Consider the following 20,477-nt stretch of genomic DNA (forward strand, 5'->3'; position numbering starts at 1 on the left):
TGACAGGAATAACAGTTCTTACTTCCCCTGCTAAGGGCGTGTTGGACCTAGTCAGCTATAGCATTTCTGGAGGCAACTCATGGTGGAAATAAATGTCAAAAATAAAAAGTCAGACTTCTTTTAATATTTCAGGCACTCAACAAACCACTATGCATTTCATAATGCAAAGAATCTCATCAAAGCTTCAACATTCTGAGGTGGACACAAACTGCTCTCTTTCATTTTGATTAATTTCTGCCAAACTAGCTTTTCATATGACACTTCGTTGAGAATTACTGTTAACAATAATAACAATGATAATAGCCCTTATTAGTATCTGCCTTACCAATTCCTAATGCCTCATGAGGAAATGGAATTCTAAATGTAAAGTCATAGTTCTGCAGTTATTCTCCATCTGTCTGAAACAACCACACATACATTACCAGCTTTTCCTGAACTTCAGCTTACAGCAGGACTGAACTAGTGGAGTTCCTCCTGGATTTCAGAGAAGTAATTTCAATTTCACTTATTCTAAACAAAACTTGGCCTCAAAGCACAGATATGTCTACGTAGAAGAAATGAGCTATTACCTCTTTCTGAATACAATTCCCAGTTATAATCACCCCTTTGGGTCTAAAACCATGTTGCTGGAGCTACATCTTTAAATAGCAGGAGTATAAATTTTCTGACCAAAGTGGTGAAGATCTTATCCTATTTATTCTCTTTACTGTACTCCAGCTAGTCACAGGTATCCTCAGCTCTACTGCCCTGAAATCTTGCATATCTGAGCCTGTTGATCTCCTTTAAGTCCTAGCGATTAATTTTCAAGAAGGGCAAAAAAGTAGATGCATACAAAATGTTGTTCCTTAGTTATATAATATTCATAATATATATTGTAATATATATTACATATCATATTGTATATTGTTTCATAATATATATCCTTTAGTTATGTTATATAATACTCTATAATATTATATTTTAGTTATAAATATCATTATGTTATTATATAATTTAATTATATGATATTCATAATATATATTATTCTGGTAGTTTCCATTTAGTTTCACACATGCAGGGTCCCAATGCATAGTACGTTCATTGTGTATCCCAACAAAGTCAATATGAGTAATTTAAGTCATCAAGACAGGTCACTAATGACAAATATCAAAGGAACCATATCTTTACAATTGAGAAAAAATTATAGAGATGCTACTGCAGTTGGAAAAGTAGGCTTTACACATATTCATTTTTAATACTTACTATTGAGTTGGCAAAGGGAACCAAAATCCCCAAAGCAAATAAGCCCAGAAGTGGTCCCCCAACCATGCCAAATATGCTGAGTGCTGCCTACAAAAATAATAAAAAGTCATCAATTAGCAATTTCAAATCCAAAGTTAAAATGCTTTAAAGTAATTTCATCAGGATGAGGATTTAAAGTATTCAGCCTCCTCCTGACAATCATGGCAGCCTTGCCATTGACAAAGAGATAATCAGAACTTGGAAGCTTCTGCTTCTCTGTCACAAGTTCCATCAGTTCATTCAAGTACCCTCAATAAAAAAAGCAAAATGTAAAGAGGTTAGAGAATCATGGGACAAGAGGGACACTACTCCTCCTGGTATTGTTCTTGTAGATATTAATAATCAACCACATCACTCCTTTGTGCTTTGGTAGTCTCAAAATCCCCTGCAAAAGAAGATTGTGGATAAGTACTGCTAAGAGACCAGAGATGGCAATGAAACCCAATGCTATCCTTGATTTCCTAAGGATAGAACTAGAATGAGAAGTATGGTTAAAAAAAAGATTGATCAAATCATGTACAAAGATTTAAACCTAACTGGCTAATTGCAACCTTTGCTTTGATGTAGAGATGCCAAAATCATGATAGTGAAAAAAAACGTACAGTATGAAGAATAGAGAAATGCAAATAGCTGAAACTTTCAAGAGATGTGTGTTCCCAATATTCAAACGGCTAATTTTTGAAAGTGGACAGAACCGTAAAAGAAGAATCAGGGACACACCGGTTTGTCCACAGAGTAAAAGTGACAGATAGAACAGAATGAATAAATCAAAAAAAAATATATCAGGTCAAGAAAAATTTTAGAGCATATAGACTGCAGTCCTGGGTTAAAAAAAAAAAAAAAAGGAGGCTTACCTTGTGGACTAGGGAAAGGAGTGACGATATGATGATAGAGGAGAACTAGTGTTTGAGGAGGATATGGACTCAGGATATGATCCTAAGGAGTCATTTCACAGTGTCTCTTGAACCAGAGTCCAGTAGGAAGGAAGGTAGACTTTATGCAAAATGTGAAAGAAGTCACTTGGCCCATGTAGTGGCCACTGCGACAGTATGACCTAGAGCCAGTTTTGGAGATACAAGGAATATACCCCCCAAAATACCCATCTCAGGAAATAAGACCTTGGCTAGAGATAAAGCAAGGAAGAATTGCCTTGGAGCTATGATGACTCTCCTAGAATATCTTATTATCTATACTCAGGCCAGAGCCGGTATATGAAAAAGGAGAAATCAACCACAATAAGAACTATAAGTAATAATGCAGACTATGGAGGAAAGCACACAAAGAGGAGTTTTGTTGGTTATGGCTTAGTTGTACCAGGTAAGCTTAGAGCTTCTGGACCTAATTTGTTCATTCACTAATTCATATAATCAGAATGAGATCACACTATTTTAACAACTGGTATGCCCTAAGCAACCACCAACCAGGAAGGACCCAAGTTGGGTCTGAAGCATGAGCCTGGAGGACTTGCTGTGCCCAGCATTAACCTTCAAGTTTCTGGGTCCTGGTCCCAGAGTTGGAGCCCAGGTGGCCATGGAAGTTTCATGGACCACTTAGGTGTGATCAGATAAGTAGATATTTATGAACCAATACATAAATAGGTACATTCAACCTGAATTTGTAGAATGTCTACTTTGTCCTGGACACTGCAGTAGGCACCAGGTATTTGATACAGTATCAAAGAACAATGTCATAATCCTCACCTTCATGGAGTTATAAACTATTTAGTAAAACAGACATTAAATAAATAACTGCAATAAACCATTGTAATGGGGATGATACGAGAAATACAAGGTGCTCTGGGAACATTTGGTAGAGGGGAACTCAAACCTATCCAGGGAACAGAAAGGGCCTTTTTGAAAAATAATGTTTAAGTTGAAACTTGAAGAACAAATAAGACTTAGACAGTTGAAGGGTACTCCATACAGGGGGAAGAGTCCATGCTGAGGCTTGGATGCTAAAAACAGTGAAGTCCACTCAAGGTTCAGAAAGAAGAGGCTAGGGGACTTCCCTGGTGACGCAGTGGATAAGACTCCACGCTCCCAATGCAGGGGGCCCAGGTTTGATCCCTGGTCAGGGAACTAGATCCCACACGCATGCCACAACTAAGAGTTCGCATGCCACAACTGAGGAGCCCGCACGTCGCAACTAAGGAGCCCACCTGACACAACGAAGGAGCCCACCTGCCTCAACTAAGACCCAGCACAACCAAGTAAGTAAATAAATAAATAAATATTTTTTTAAAAAAGAGGCTATTCCAAAGATTAGTCTGTCCTCTCCATTCCAACACCTCCAAAGAAGCAAGACAGCTTTCCAACACAAAAATGCTCTCTAATAAAAATTTAGCAAATGCCACAAGATATGAAGGACACTTTAGGCAATAAAAAATGTATTTCCACTCATAGGAATATGGAGTAGGTGTACTTTTCCCTATTCCTCCTGCTAATAAAACTAAGACTCCTGGACATTGCGTATAAAACAAACATAAGAAGAATCTAAAAGGTCGAGAGAAGAATCTAAAAGGTCGAGAGAAGAAGGCAGACTAGCTAGGACTTCAGGACTTGAAGAACAATACAATGGTGAGGTCTCTGAGTTTTCTTTTTGGCCCACATATCCCAGTCTTAGAGCTGAAGAATCTGGCAATCCAGAAATGACAACATGTGCAGGCCAAAAAAATCCAGCAAAGACCAGAAAAGGAGCAACTTAGCAAGAAAGAAAACTTTTAGATAATAACTGCTCAATTCCAGCCAGAATAAACTGAATAAACTGTTCCCCCACATACACATGCCAGAAAAGGCCAAGTAGGGAGCCTAGATTCCAGCCCCCACCAGCCTATTACAAGGCACCCCATTCCCTCCCTGCTCGGGCAATGTCATAGGAGACCTAATGGAGAATCAGGACTTTCACCATTGCCCAGCAGGAACAAAACCACCTTCACCATGATGTCAGTGGAGACTGTTCCCACCCAGCAAAATAAGAAACTCCTCCCTTGGGTGTCAACAGAGGCCAAGTTGGGAACCTGGACTTCTACATACACCTGGCAATAATGAGACAGCTCCCTTCCTTACACTGTTGAAGTGGTATCAGAGAAAGAAAACCAAAACAGAAGGTGCATGTAAGATCTAGAGTCTCATCACATAATATAAAAATGTCCAGGTTTCAACTGAAGTTCACTTTTCAGAGCAGGAATTAGGAAGAACTCAAAATGAATGAAAAAAAGACAATTAATAAATGCTGATAGAGAAGTGACAGATATACTAGAATTATTTCACAAATTTTAAAGCAGCCATGATAAAACTGCTTCAGCAATTAGAACATGCTTGAAACAAATGAAAAAGTAGAAGGCCTTAGAAAAATAAAATAAAAAAGAAAGTATCAGCAAAAACATAGATGATATAAAGAAGAACAAAATGTAAATTTTAGAACTGAAAATATAATAACTTAAATAAAAATCTCAGTGGATAGGTTCAATAGCAGAATTGGGGGGACAGAGAAAAGAATCAGTGAACTGGAAGATAGACCAATAAAAGCCGCCCAATCTGAAAATAACAGAGAGAAAATAGGCTTAAAAATTAGTCACCAGGACCTGTGTGAATATAACAAAAAATCTAACATTCATGTCACCCGAGTCTTAGGTGAGAAAAGAAAGAGAGTGGAGCTGAAAAGTACTCAAAGAAATAATGTTTGAACTTCCCAAATTTGGCAAGAAACATAAACCTACAGATTCAAAAGCTAAGCAAACTACAAACAGAATAAACCCAAAGAAAAACGTGCCAAGACACGTCGCAATTAAACTTCTGAAAACTAACTTCAAAGAAAAATTTCTGAAAGCAGCCAGAGGAAAAAAAATGACACCTTACCTATAGGGGAAAACAATTAGAATGGCAGCAGATTTCTCCTCAAAAATAATGGAAGCCAGAAGAAAGTGGCACAATATTTTTCAAGTGTTGGAAAAAGAGAACTGTCAACTCAGAATCCTATACCTGGCAAAAATATCACTTGGGAATAAAGGGGAAATCAACACATTCTCAGATGAAGGGAAACTAAGAAAATTTGTTGCCAGCAGACTTATCCTTAAAGGAATGGCTAAAGGAAGTTCTCTAAATAGAAAGGAAATGGTAAAAGAAGGAACCTTGACAAATCAGGAAGAAAGAAAGAACACAATAAGCAAAAATAAATATAATAGGCCTTCCTCCTCCTCTTGAGTTTTCTAAATCATGTTTGATTGTTGAAGCAAAAATTATAACACTGTCTAATGTAATTCAAAATGTATGCAGAGTAAATATTTAAGACAATTGTGTTATAAACTGGGTAAAGAGACAGAAATGAGGTAAGATTTCTATACTTTACTCGGATTGGTAAAAGGACAAAACAAGTAGACTGTGATAAGTTATGTATATACACATAAAGCAACAAATGAAAATGCTAAACTAAGAGACAAACTCAAAACAATATAGATAAATCAAAATGGGATTCTAAAAAATGTTTAAATATCCCACTTAAAAAATTGAAAACAGGGCTTCCCTGGTGGCGCAGTGGTTGAGAATCTGCCTGCCAATGCAGGGGACACAGGTTCGAGCCCTGGTCTGGGAAGATCCCACATGCCGCAGAGCGGCTGGGCCCGTGAGCCACAACTACTGAGCCTGTGCATCTGGAGCCTGTGCTCCGCAACAAGAGAGGCCGCAATAGTGAGAGGCCTGCGCACCGCGATGAAGAGTGACCCCCGCTTGCCGCAACTGGAGCACAGAAACGAGGACCCAACACAGCCAAAAATAAATTAAAAAAAAAAAAAAAAGAAAACAGAAAGAACAAACATAACAAAAAACAGCAGACTTAAGCCCTAATATTCCAATAATTATACTAAATTTTAAAAGTCTAAATACCCCAATAAAAAGACAGAGATTGGCAGGATGAATTTAAAAACATAACCCAACTATATGCTGTCTACAAAAAACTCACTTAAGATATGATATAGGCAAGTTCAAAGTAAAAGGTTATCATGCAAACATAATCAAAGGAAAGCAGGAGTAACTATTTAATATCAGATAAAGTAGTCTTCAGACAAAGAAAATTATCAGAGAGGAACATTATATAATGATAAGAGGACTAATTCACCAAGAAGCCATAGAAATCCTAAATGTATATGCACCAAACAAGAGAACTGCAAAATACAAGCAAAAACTAATAGAACTAAAAGGAAAAGAGACAACTACACACTATAGGTTAAGGATTCACCACTTCTGTCAACAATTGATAAAAACAAATAAGCGTAAAATCAGAAGGATACAGAAGAACTCAGCACCATCAATGAGCAGGATCTAATTGATATCTCTAGAACACTATGCTTAACAACAGCAGAGCACACATTCTTTTCAGGTGCCCATGTAACAGATACCAAAATACTATATCCTGGGCCATAAAACAGACCTCAACAAATTTAAAAGAATTAAAATCATACAGAATGTGTTCTCTGACCACATTGGAATGAAATTAGAAATCAATAGCAGAAAGATAACAGGAAAATCTCCAAACAATTGGAAACTAAGTAACATACTCTTAAATAATCCACGGGTCAAAAGGACATATCAAAGGAAATTTTAAAACTCCAATACAAAATATGAAAAGTTATGGGACATAGCTAAAAGTGCTGAGAGGGAGATTTTTAGCAATTAGTGCACACATTACAAAAAAGTCTCAAATCAATAATCTAGTGTCACACCTCAAGAAGAGCAAAATAAACCCAAAGCAAGCAGAAGGAAGAAAATAATGAAGATAATAAAAAAAAGCAATGATTTAAAACAGAAAAATGATATAGAAAATCAATGAAACAAGAAGCTAGTTCTTTCAAAATATCAATAAAAATTGACAAACCTCTAGCAAGACTAAAAAAAGAGATAAAAGATAAAATTACCAATATTATGAATAAAACAGGAGATATCAGTAAAAACCCTGCAGACATCAAAAGTATAAGGGGATACTATGAATAATTCCACACACCTAAATTTGACAACTTAGATGAAATGGAGCAATTCCTCGAAAACACAAACTACCATAATTCATCCATTATGAAGCAGATAATTTGAACAGCTATAACTATTAAGGAAACTGAATTCATAATTTTTAAACTCCCAAAAAAGAAATCCCCAAGCCCAGATGGTTTCACTAGAGTATTCTACCAAACACTTAAAGAAGAATTAACACCAATTTTACACAATCTCTTCCAGAAAATAGGAGAGAATTCTTCCTAATTTATTTTATGAAGCTGGTATGACCCTAACACCAAAACCAAACAAAGGCATTACAAAAAAATATTACAACAGATCAGCATCTCTCATGAATATAGATGCAAAAATTCTTAGCACAATATCAGCAAATAGAGTTCAGCAATATATAAAAGTAACTATACACCATAACCAAGAGAAGATTATTCCAGGAATGCAAGGCTAGCTTAAAATTTGAAAATCAATCAGCATAATACACCATGTTAAAGGGCTAAAGAAGAAAATCATATTGTCGTATCGAATGCTTCAGAAAAACCATTTGACAAAATTCAACACTCATCCATGATAAAAACTCTCAGAAAAATAGGAATAGAAGGGGATTTCCTTAATTTGGTAAAGGGCATGTACAAAAATCCTACAGCTAATGTACTCAAGAATGAACCAGTGAATGCTTTTCTCATTCAGATTGGAGAACAAGGCAATGATGTCCACTTTCACCACTCTTATTCAACATGATGTGGAAGTTGAAGCCAGGGCAATAAGGAAATTAAAGGTACATATACAGATTGGAAAAGAAGATATAAAACTATCCCAATTTGAAGATGACATAATTTTATGTGTAGAAAATCCCAGGAACTAATAAGTTCAGCAAGGTCACAGGATACAAACAAATATACAAAAATCAATTGTATCTTTATATATTAACAAACACATGGACACCAACATTAAGAATACAATACCATGTACAATCACTCAAAAAAAATGAAATACGTAGGTGTAAATCTAACTAAATATAAACATGATTTGTATATGAAAATTACACAGTAATGGTGGAAAAAAAAATCAGAGAAAATCTAAATAAATGAAGAAATACACTATGTTCATGGATTAAAAGATTCGACACAGTAAAAATGTCAGTTCTTCCCAAATTGTTTTATAGGTTTAAGGCAATCCTATCAAAAACTAAGCAAGAATTTTTTTTTTTAGATATAGAGAAGATTATTCTAAACTTTATATGGGAAGGCAAAGGAACTAGAACAGTTAAAACAATTTTGAAAAATAAGAATAAAGTGGGAGGAATCAGTACTTTTGAATTCAAGACTTATTACAAAGTTATAGTAATCAAGACTGTATGATCTTGGCAGATGGATAGACACATAGATCAATGGAATAGAACAAAGAAACCACAAATAGACCCACACAAATATGCCCCCCTGATTTTTCACATAGGTGCAAAGGCAATTCAATGGAAGAAAGATAGCTTTCACAACGCGTGGTGTTAGAGCAACAGGACATCCACGGGGAAAAGGGAAAAAAAGAACATCAACCTAGGTCTCATACCATTGAGGGAACTGGGTAAAGGGTATATGGGGTCTCTCCGTATTATTTCTTAGTATTGCATGTATATCTATAATGATCTCAAAATGGAAAGATTAATTTAAAAAAAATTTTTTTAAGAATTTAGTCATCTATGTTCCTTGGTATGTCTATGTGTAGACATATAGAGAGAAAAGTCTGTAAGGATGGTCACATCAACACTAAAAAAAAAAAAAAAAAAAAACGGAAAAGAGAAGAATTTAGTGATTATGACTCAAACCTTCCAGGATTAGCTCTTACCTGCAACAAAGCTCCCATTAGTGATGCCAGTGCAGCCATTCCAATACACAAAGCTCCAAACAGCACACCTAGATGGATGATGTAAAAGCCATTGGAAAATCCAGACTCAGAGGATTAGAATTCTCAATAGATTAAGCTACCACACCTTGATTCAAAGTACATAATATGACTATTACAAAGAATGGCCACCTACCTCACAGCCAGCTAAAAAAGGAAAGGGTTGTTGTTCTACAGGATCAGCAGTGTGCAAAGAGGAAAGAAAATACTGATATTGTGTCCCAGGATTAATTACATTAGGTTATATAGGTAAAGAGTCCCTAAAATTAACTACAGGGATTTAAAACCTAGTAACTATTGTGTTATTAATATAATCCTCCATAAATATTTGTTGGTAAAGGAAGGCTCAGGGAGCTTCTGGGTTGGCGAACACGTGGTAGCTCAGAGAGGGCATGGATGCTCCGTGCCCTTTTCCATATCTTGCCTTATTCATCTCTTCCATCTGGCTGTTTTTGAGTTATATCCTTTTACAACAAACCAGCAATCTAAAAAAGTCTTCCAACCTCTGGCCTGGCTTAGAACATCACTGGTTCTACTGATGCCCTACATCCTTCCCCGATCACATGCCAGCCTGCCACTGCTTCTCAGAGCCGTGTGTCTGACGGGGTTTTGGTGCTCTGGTCGGCTGTCAGGCCTGAGCCTCTGAGGTGGGAGGGCTGAGTTCAGGACATTGGTCCACCAGACACCTCCTGGCCCCACTTAATATCAATCGGCTGGAGCTCTCCCAGAGATATCCGGCTCAATGCTAAGATCCAGCACCACTCAACGACCAGCAAGCTCCACAGCTGGACAACCCATGCCAAACAACTAGCAAGAAAGGAACACAACCCCACCCATTAGCAGAGAGGCTGCCTAAAATCATAATAAGTTCACAGACACACCAAAACACACCACCGGACGCGGTCCTGCCCACCAGAAAGACAAGATCCAGACTCATCCACCAGAACACAGGCACCAGTTCCCTCCACCAGGAAGCCTACACAACCCACTGAATCAACCTTACCCACTGGGGGCAGACACCAAAAAAAACAGGAACTAAAAACCTGCAGCCTGCAAAAAGGAGACCCCAAACACAGTAAGTTAAGCAAAATGAGGAGACAGAGAACTACGCAGCAGATAAAGGAGCAAGGTAAAAACCCACCAGTCAAACAAATGAACAGGAAATAGGCAGTGTACCTGAAAAAGAATTCAGAGTAGTGATAGTAAAGATGGTCCAAAATCTTGGAAATAGAATGAAGAAAATACAAGGAACGTTTAACAAGGACCTAGGAGAACTAAAGAGCAAACAAAGATGAACAACACAATAAATGAAATTAAAAATTCTCTAGAAGGAATCAATAGCAGAATAACTGAGGCAGAAGAATGGAAAAGTGACCTGGAAGATAAAATAGTAGAAATAACTACCACAGAGCAGAATAAAGAAAAAAGAATGAAAAGAATTGAGGACAATCTGAGAGACCTCTGGGACAACATTAAGCACACCAACATTCGAATTATAGGGGTCCCAGAAGAAGAAGAGAAAAAAAAAAGGGACTGAGAAAATATTTGAAGAGATTATAGAGGAAAACTTCCCTAATATGGGAAAGGAAATAGTCAATCAAGCCCAGGAAGTGCAGAGAATCCCATATAGGATAAATCCAAGGAGAAACATGCCAAGACTCATTAATCAAACTATCAAAAATTAAATACAAAGAAAAAATATTAAAAGCAGCAAGGGAAAAGCAACAAATAACATAAAAGGGAATCCCCATAAGGTTAACAGCTGATCTTTCAGCAGAAACTCTGCAAGCCAGAAGAGAGTGGCAGGACATATTTAAAGTGATGAAAGGAAAAACCTACAACCAAGATTACCCTACACAGCAAGGATCTCATTCAGATTTGATGGAGAAATTAAAACCTTTATAGCCAAGCAAAAGCTACGAGAACTCAGCACCACCAAACCAACTTTACAACAAATGCTAAAGGAACTTCTCTAGGCAGGAAACACAAGAGAAGGAAAAGACCTACAATAACAAACCCAAAACAATTAAGAAAATGGTAATAGGAACATACATATCGATAATTACCTTAAATGTTAGCGGATTAAATGCTCCAGCCAAAAGACATAGACTGGCTGAATTGATACAAAAACAAGACCCGTATATATGCTGTCTACAAGAGACCCACTTCAGACCTAGGGACACATACACACTGAAAGTGAGGGGATGGAAAAAGATATTCCATGCAAATGGAAATCAAAAGAAAGCTGGAGTAGCAATTCCCATATCAGACAAAATAGACTTTAAAATAAAGACTATTTCAAGAGACAAAGAAGGACACTACATAATGATCAAGGGATCAATCCAAGAAGAAGATATAACAATTATAAATATTTATGCACCAAACACAGGAGCACCTCAATACATAAGGCAAATGCTAACAGCCATAAAAGGGGAAATCGACAGTAACACAATAATAGTAGGGGACTTTAACACCACACTTTCACCAATGGACAGATCATCCAAAATGAAAATAAATAAGGAAACACAAGCTTTAAATGATACATTAAACAAGATGGACTTAATTGATATTTATAGGACATTCCATCCAAAAACAACAGAATACACTTTCTTCTCAAGTGCTCGTCGAACATTCTCCAGGATGGATCATATCTTGGGTCACAAATCAAGCCTTGGTAAATTTAAGAAAATTGAAATCGTATCAAGTATCTGTTCCGACCACAACGCTATGAGATTAGATGTCAATTACAAGAAAAAATCTGTAAAAAATACAAACACATGGAGGCTAAACAATACACTACTCAATAACCAAGAAATCACTGAATAAATCAAAGAGGAAATCAAAAAATACCTAGAAACAAATGACAATGAAAACACGATGACCCAAAACCTATGGGATGCAGCAAAAGCAGTTTTAAGAGGGAAGTTCACAGCAATACAATCCTACCTCAAGAAACAAGAAAAATTTCAAATAAACAATCTAACCTTACATCTAAAGGAACTAGAGAAAGAAGAACAAACAAAACCCAAAGTTAGTAGAAGGAAAGAAATCATAAAGATCAGAGCAGAAATAAATGATACAGAAACAAAGAAAACAATAGCAAAGATCAATAATACTAAAAGCTGGCTCTTTGAGAAGATAAACAAAATTGATAAACCATTAGCCAGACTCATCAAGAAAAAAATGGAGAAGACTCAAATCAACAGAATTAGAAATGAAAAAGGGGAAGTAACAACTAACACTGCAGAAATACAAAGGATCATGAGAGATTACTACAAGCAACTATATGCCAATAAAATGGACTACCTGGAAGAAAGGGACAAATTCCTAGAAAAGCACAACCTTCCGAGACTGAACCAGGAAGAAATAGAAAATATAAACAGACCAATCACAAGCACTGAAATTGAAACTGTGATGAAAAATCTTTCAACAAACAAAAGCCCAGGACCAAATGGCTTCACAGGTGAATTCTATCAAACGTTTAGAGAAGAGCTAACACCTATCCTTCTCAAACTCTTCCAAAATACAGCAGAGGGAGGAACACTCCCAAACTCATTCTACGAGGCTACCATCACCCTGATACCAAAACCAGACAAAGATGTCACAAAGAAAGAAAACTACAGGCCAATATCACTGATGCAAAACATAGATGCAAAAATCCTCAACAAAATACTAGGAAACGGAATCCAACAGCACATTAAAAGGATCATACACCATGATCAAGTGGGGTTTATCCTAGGAATGCAAGGATTCTTCAGTATACACAAATCAATCAATGTGATACACCATACTAACAAAGTGAAGGATAAAAACCATATGATCATCTCAATAGATACAGAAAAAGTTTTTGACCAAATTCAACACCCATTTATGATAAAAACCCTCCAGAAAGTAGGCATAGAGGGAACTTTCCTCAACATAATAAAGGCCATATATGACAAACCCACAGCCAACATTGTCCTCAATGGTGAAAAACTGAAACTATTTCCACTAAGATCAGGAACAAAACAAGGTTGCCCACTCTCACCCCTATTATTCAGCATAGTTTTGGAAGTTTTAGCCACAGCAATCATAGAAGAAAAAGAAATAAAAGGAATCCAAATCGGAAAAGAAGAAGTAAAACTGTCACTGTTTGCAGATGACATGATACCATACATAGAGAATCCTAAAGATGCTACCAGAAAACTCCTAGAGCTAATCAATGAATTTGGTAAAGTAGCAGGATACAAAATTAATGCACAGAATTCTCTTGCATTCCTATACACTAATGATGAAAAATCTGAAAGAGAAATTAAGGAAACACTCCCATTTACCAGAGCAACAAAAAGAATAAAATACCTAGGTATAAACCTACCTAAGGAGATAAAAGACCTATATGCAGAAAACTATAAGATGAAAGAAATTAAAGATGATACAAACAGATGGAGAGATATACCATGTTCTTGGTTTGGAAGAATCAACATTGTGAAAATGACTATACTACCCAAAGCAATCTACAGATTCAGTGCAATCCCTATCAAACTACCACTGGCATTTTTCACAGAAATAGAACAAAAAATTTCACAATTTGAATGGAAATACAAAAGACCCCAAATAGGCAAAACAATCTTGAGAAAGAAAAACGGAGCTGGAGGAATCAGGCTCCCTGACTTCAGACTATACTACAAAGCTACAGTAATCAAGACAGTATGGTACTGGCACAAAAACAGAAATACAGATCAATGGAACAGGATAGAAAGCCCAGAGATAAACCCACACACGTAATGGTCACCTTATCCTTGATAAAGGAGGCAAGAATATACAACGGAGAAAAGACAGCCTCTCTTCAATAAGTGGTGCTGGGAAAACTGGACAGCAACATGTAAAAGAGTGAAATTAGAATACTTCCTAACACCATACACAAAAATAAACTCAAAATGGATTAAAGACCTAAATGTAAGGCCAGACACTATAAAACTCTTAGAGGAAAACATAGGCAGAACACTCTATGACATAAATCACAGCAAGATCCTTTTTGACCCACCTCCTAGAGAAATGGAAAGAAAAACAAAAATAAACAAATGGGACCTAATGAAACTTAAAATCTTTTGCATAGCAAAGGAAACCATAAACAAGACAAAAAGACAACCCTCAGAATGGGAGAAGATATTTGCAAATGAAGCAACTGACAAAGGATTAATCTCCAAAATTTACAAGCAGCTCATGCAGCTCAATATCAAAAACACAAACAACCCAATCCAAAAATGGGCCAAAGACCTAAATAGACATTTCTCTAAAGAAGATATACAGATTGCCAACAAACCCATGAAAGGATGCTCAACATCATTAATCACTAGAGAAATGCAAATCAAAACTACAATGAGGTATTACCTCACACCAGTCAGAAGGGCCATCATCAAAAAATCTACAAACAATACATGCTGGAGAGGGTGTGGAGAAAAGGGAACCCTCTTGCACTGTTGGTGGGAATGTACATTGATACAGCCATTATGGAGAACAGTATGGAGGTTCCTTAAAAAGCTAAAATAGAACTACCATATGACCCAGCAATCTCCCTACTGGGCATATATCCTGAGAAAACCATAACTCAAAAAGATTCATGTACCATAATGTTCACTGCAGCTCTATTTACAATAGCCAGGACATGGAAGCAACCTAAGTGTCCATCGACAGATGAATGGATAAAGAAGATGTGGCACATATATACAATGGAATATTACTCAGCCATAAAAAGAAACAAAATTGAGTTATTTGTAGTGAGGTGGATGGACCTAGAGACTGTCATACAGAGTGAAGTAAGTCAGAAAGAGAAAAACAAATACCATATATATTACCCAGCTAACACATATATATGGAATCTAAAAAAAAAAAAAATGGTTCTGAAGAACCTAGGGGCAGGATAGGAATAAAGACGCAGACGTAGAGAATGGACTTGAGGACGCAGGGATGGGAAAGGGTTAGCTGGGACGAAGTGAGAGAGTGGCTTGGACATATATACACTACCAAATGTAAAATAGGTAGCTAGTGGGAAGCAGCCGCATAGCACAGGGAGATCAGCTAGGTGCTCTGTGTCCACCTTGAGGAGTGGGATAGGGAGGGTAGGAGGGAGACAAGTGGGAGGGGATATGGGGATATATGTATATGTATAGCTGATTCACTTTGTTATAAAACAGAAACTAACACACCATTGTAAAGCAATTATACTCCAATAAAGATGTTAAAAAAAAAAAAAAAAAAAAGGAAGGCTCAGGTGTCTGTTTTCAGCTTGCCAGAAACAGGACACAATTCAGCTCTGCTCTGTATAACATGTTGGGGGAAGGGAGTAATAAACTTCACAAAGTCTTCTGAATTTAAGTGTTCATTTCTCCTGGGAAGTGGCAATCCACACCAAAGAGTGTTTTAGGACCTTTAGCCTTCTCATAACCTCCATCAACATCCACAAACCTTTCCTGTTAAACTAGCAAAGAAAGGCAGTTTCAAGACAAGTATTATATTCCCCCTTCTACCAAACTATTTTCCTGAAACTTTATACAAATTCTCAAGCCACCATCAGTGGTCAGCTTACGGGATTTTTTTTCTCTTTTGGCTTTCAGTATTTTCCAGATTTTCTCCAAGTATACATTTTGCTTTTAAAATTACTATAGGAAAATGTTTTTTTTTTATTAAACCCACCCCCTATTCTTATTTTTAAAGACTTCCATTCAGCAAAAATCACCTGAAATCTGTTAATATAATTTCCCACATATAAACTTCAAAATACAAAAAATAAAATGAATGAGAAATGTGTTCATCAAAAAATTAGTGCATTCCTTATGTTATTTCTATCTTACTTAACACAAGCACTCACACCTTTGTTAAGCGTAGTAAGTAAATAATCTTATTGCACCTGAATGGAAAAACTTACATTAATTTTTTCAAAGTGCTTTTGTCGCAATGATTTTTCATGCCTCCAAACTCTATTATAAACAGTATTTCCAACATATTTAGCTAAATTCTTCTCTATTTGTCAGCTCATGAATGGTCACCATTGTGGTTTTTTGTACTCAGGGTTATCGGAAACATTCAAGTCATTTGCAGTGTTCTTCTCTATGATGTCCTTACTGTATATACCTCAAGATAATGACTATATACAACCTTTCAAAATGAATGAAAGCCTCATCTACACTAGCGGAGTTGATTTGTTATTAATCATCATCAACATCATTCCTGAGTACCAGTTAGTGGCTCTTGTTTTACATGGATTATCTCTAAACCTCATAGTACCTGCAAAGTGAATATTTTTTGTTCTCATTTTCCATATAAAGAAACAGAGGCTCAGATGGGTTTGCTCAAGGCTAACAGCTAGTTAACTGGTGAAACAAGACTGAGTCTGTCTAGCTTCAAAAGCTTCTATTTGTTCTACTAAACCACACAGTTTCAACAATCCCATAATGAACCCATCTAAATACCCTTTAGGAAACATTGTATCATCCTGAAATTATGCTGCAGGATTAAAATCAGGTACATAATAAAATGATGCAATGTTAGTTAAATTTAGGGGACACTGAAGAATATAAATTAAGTACTTATTCCAGGCTACAGTCATGGGAATTATATATAGAACTATGGTTTAAAACAGAATATTATTTACTATGTCTCTGACAGTCTATTAGTGCTATTGAGGTTAAAGATTCTTTTTAAAAAAATAAGTTTGTTAGTCATTCATCCCAAACCATGTATACTCAAGATTTGAAAATGAAGAAGGAAGTACACTAACCAGATTTTTTTGAGTCAGCTATTACAGTTGGGACATCTGGGAACTGAGGTTAAAGACCTTTCCATTCAATATGATATTTAACCCCTAATAAGGTCCTATAATCTATGAATGTAAGCATTCATATTGAATGAAGGAGTTGAGCATACCTTGGACAATTTTATTGATTATCTTCTGGACAGTCTACATGTGCAGAGAGAACAGACAATCAAGACCGGTAAAAAATCATAATGCTCTGTTCCTTTATCTTCAATCCATACACACAGACTATATCTTAAACTGGCAGTGCCCTCTTAGGTAATACAGAAAAAGCATGGCTCTTGGTTCCAAACTAAGAATATTTCTTAAAACTGTGGTCTAAGTTTTAGATGGTAAAGGGTTAAATTTTTAACTATGGCTAAGAATTTTAACATAGATTTGGGATAGGAAGAAGGCAGGAAAGAAGGCTAGCCAAATAGCACCCCTGGCAATTGTTTTTTGTGGTGGCCTGACAATTGTTTGAAGTATGTCTCAAATCTTGATTGCAAATATGGCCATGACTGCATTAAGTCACACGCATGTGAGTGTATATACACTCACACTCACTTACTCTATATTTTCCATGGAAAAGAATTTCTGGTATTTCTAAAAATCATCTCCCAGAGCTAAAATGGAATTGTGAAACAAAAACTTACTCATTCCTTGGGAAATCCAAAAGAGAGACCTTTCTGAGAGAGATGGGAAGCAAGGTTTGACTAGGTCTTCCACAGTTACTGCTGCTAAGGCATTAATACTGGAGGACACTGTGCTGTAAGGGAAAATCACAATTTTGATTAATAATGTTTAAACTTTAATCATACTTTAACAAGGTAAAAGAAAAGGGAAAACATACTGTCACTTCTGAAATATAACCAGATTTCTACTACATTATTTAAAAAAAATTTTTTTTATTGAAGTGTAGTTGATTTAGGCCCGAGTGCCTAGAACCCGTGCTCCGCAACGGGAGAAGCCACCACAATGAGAAGCCCGCGCACCGCAACGAAGACCCAACGCAGCCAAAAATTAATTAATTAATTAAAAAAACAAAAGAGACTGATGACAATATCCAGCCCCTAGAGAGAAGAGTTGGACCAACAGAGAGAAGACATGGAGTACATTACCTATATGGGGGCCATTTGTGCTCATGTCCAGGATTCAGCTTTATCCCCCCCAAATATCCAATAACAAAAGAAAGATCCCAAAAGGGAAATCTTATATTATTAGAGTCATAATTCATACCTTAATGTTCCACTGTAAGCACAGGCCACGAAAAGTCCAGGAAGTCCCGGATAATCTTGCAGAATGTCCAGTACCAAATAAGGCATGAGCTGAAAAATACCAAAATTTACTCTTGAGTACTCTTTGCTATGAAATGAAATTAATTAACACCTCATTTATCTTGTGTTCTTCAAGAACTGAAGGAAGCTATTCCACATAACTGAAATGTCCAAATATATAAAATTAAACTCTTTACCTGCTAACACTTAAAGAAAAGAATAGCACAGTAGTTAAGGGTACAGGCTCTGGCTTCAGACAGATTTGGCTTTTGTTATTTAATCTCTCTGAGCCTCAGTTTCCCCATCTGTAAAATAGGAATAATAATCCTAACCTCATAGAGTTGCTATAAAAGTTAAATTAGATAATCTGTGTAAGTTCTTAGTATAGTACACAGAATAGGCTCAGTAATAGGTAGCTGTTCTCATTCTTTGGAATAATAAATCAATTTAAAGGAAATATTTTACATACCTCTGCACTTAAGTAAGAAGAATTCACTTAATTTAACTTTACTTGATGACTCAAGATTATATTTGTGAACTTCAACCACTGTTCAGGATTAAAAATGTAATTTTAGTTGCATATACAGTTGACCCTTGAACAACAAGTTTGAACTGTGTGGGTCCACTTAAATGTTGATTTTTTTCAATAAGTACAGAAAAATGTACGTGTAGAACATCGTATGCATGATTTGTATTACATAGTATGTATGCAAGGATAGCCTACCCTTACATAGGCATGAGGTGAGTGACAGTTAATATAAAAATAATGTGTTAGGTTTTTTTTTTTACTGTTTTATAACTTTGCTTTCGAAGAATTATATTTATATAATTATATTTATATAAATATATTATACTACACAGTATGCCTCTCTCATAATTGGAGAAACTGTGCATCAACCGATGATCACGGGTGATTTTTTTTTTAAAAAAAACAATCTTTCCAATGCTGTATTATCAATATGACTGTCATACTGTATGCCATACAAACTTTATAATGATTCATTTATTACCATATAGGCAAGGCTACCACAAAGCAATCGTATCGATCACACTAGGCTATAATAAAGCAATCGTATTGCTGCTTCTTTATCAATGCATGACTTGTTATACCTGTAAATGAATATGAATTTCTTTTGCACATTATCTTTCATTTTTGACATCCTGTGTTAGTAATAAGTATAACATCTGCAGTGTTTTGTATCACATAAGACAACATTGACGTAGGTACTGACAGACGATTCATCTTGTAAACAGACAAGGTAAACTTATGGTATCAATCAGTACAGTACTGTAAACGTATCTTCTTGTCTTCATAATTTTCTTAATAACACTTCCTTTTCTCTGGCTTACTTTATTGTAAGAATACAGTATATAATCCCTATAACATACAAAATACATGTTAATCAACTGTTTTTGTTATCGGTAAGGCTTCTGGTCAACAGTAGGCTATTAGTAGTTAAGTTTCAGGGGAGTCAAAAATTATACGTAGGTTTCTGTTGTGCAGACGGTTGCTACCCCTAACCCCCATGTTTTTCAAGGGTCAACTGTTGTATGAGACATAGTGATGAGTGGAGAGTAACCTCACAAAATTCCTCAACTTGCTTCTTTAAAAAAAAAAAAAAACTCCTAATACTTACTTTTTGATAAGTTACCTTTTAAAAAATAAATATTAAATAAGGATGGGAAGGTGTATGCCTTCAGCATTGTGTTACGTGGCAGTCTTTCGGCAAAACTGGTTTTTCAATCAAAAGAGTCCTAAGAGGATAATTCTCTAGAAAAATGCCCTCTCGTTTCATTGAAACATCACTGATTCCTTCTCCCAATGGTACACAGTGGATGCTATGCCCATTCTCATCAGCCTCTTTGATCTCATTTAACAACTAAAGCTTATTAATTCTTTATTCTCAGAAAAAGAGAATAACATTTCTCTCTATGTGAGTTCAACACCCATTTTCCCAAGACATCTTACAAGTTTAATTTTAAGTATTCTATACATAAGCCAAAGTTGTTTCCATCGTTAGTATTAAAACGAGATCTAAAATCCTCTACCCTATCGTCAACTTTCTCAAAAATCTTCGGCCTTATATTTTAGATTCTGAATGACCCCTCAGGTATAGGTAGAATCCACCAGGTAAGATTGATAGAAAAATAGTAAAACTACAACTAGGCACTAATCTGGCTTCCTCAGGGTGAGCTACAGCAGAGTGTAGCAGAAACATATCTTTGCTCTCTTGGGTTAAGCTTTTGACCTGATTT

General features: G+C 36.1%; 1 protein-coding gene across 1 annotated transcript in view; it reads right to left on the reverse strand.

Annotated features, from left to right (window-relative positions):
• The window catches only part of SLC5A8 (solute carrier family 5 member 8), a 56,046-nt gene that overhangs the window by 10,053 nt on the left and 25,516 nt on the right, over positions 1 to 20,477 (reverse strand). Inside the window, exons 8-11 of the mRNA XM_059934765.1 lie at positions 18,184 to 18,272; positions 17,601 to 17,713; positions 9,117 to 9,184; positions 1,243 to 1,329 (exon numbers count right to left, since the gene is read on the reverse strand). Of these exons, the coding sequence (XP_059790748.1) occupies positions 1,243 to 1,329; positions 9,117 to 9,184; positions 17,601 to 17,713; positions 18,184 to 18,272 (357 nt within the window). The remainder of the gene's footprint in view (positions 1 to 1,242; positions 1,330 to 9,116; positions 9,185 to 17,600; positions 17,714 to 18,183; positions 18,273 to 20,477) is intronic.

The sequence above is a fragment of the Balaenoptera ricei genome, chromosome 10 (assembly GCF_028023285.1).
Source record: "Balaenoptera ricei isolate mBalRic1 chromosome 10, mBalRic1.hap2, whole genome shotgun sequence".
NCBI classification, from domain to species: domain Eukaryota; kingdom Metazoa; phylum Chordata; class Mammalia; order Artiodactyla; family Balaenopteridae; genus Balaenoptera; species Balaenoptera ricei.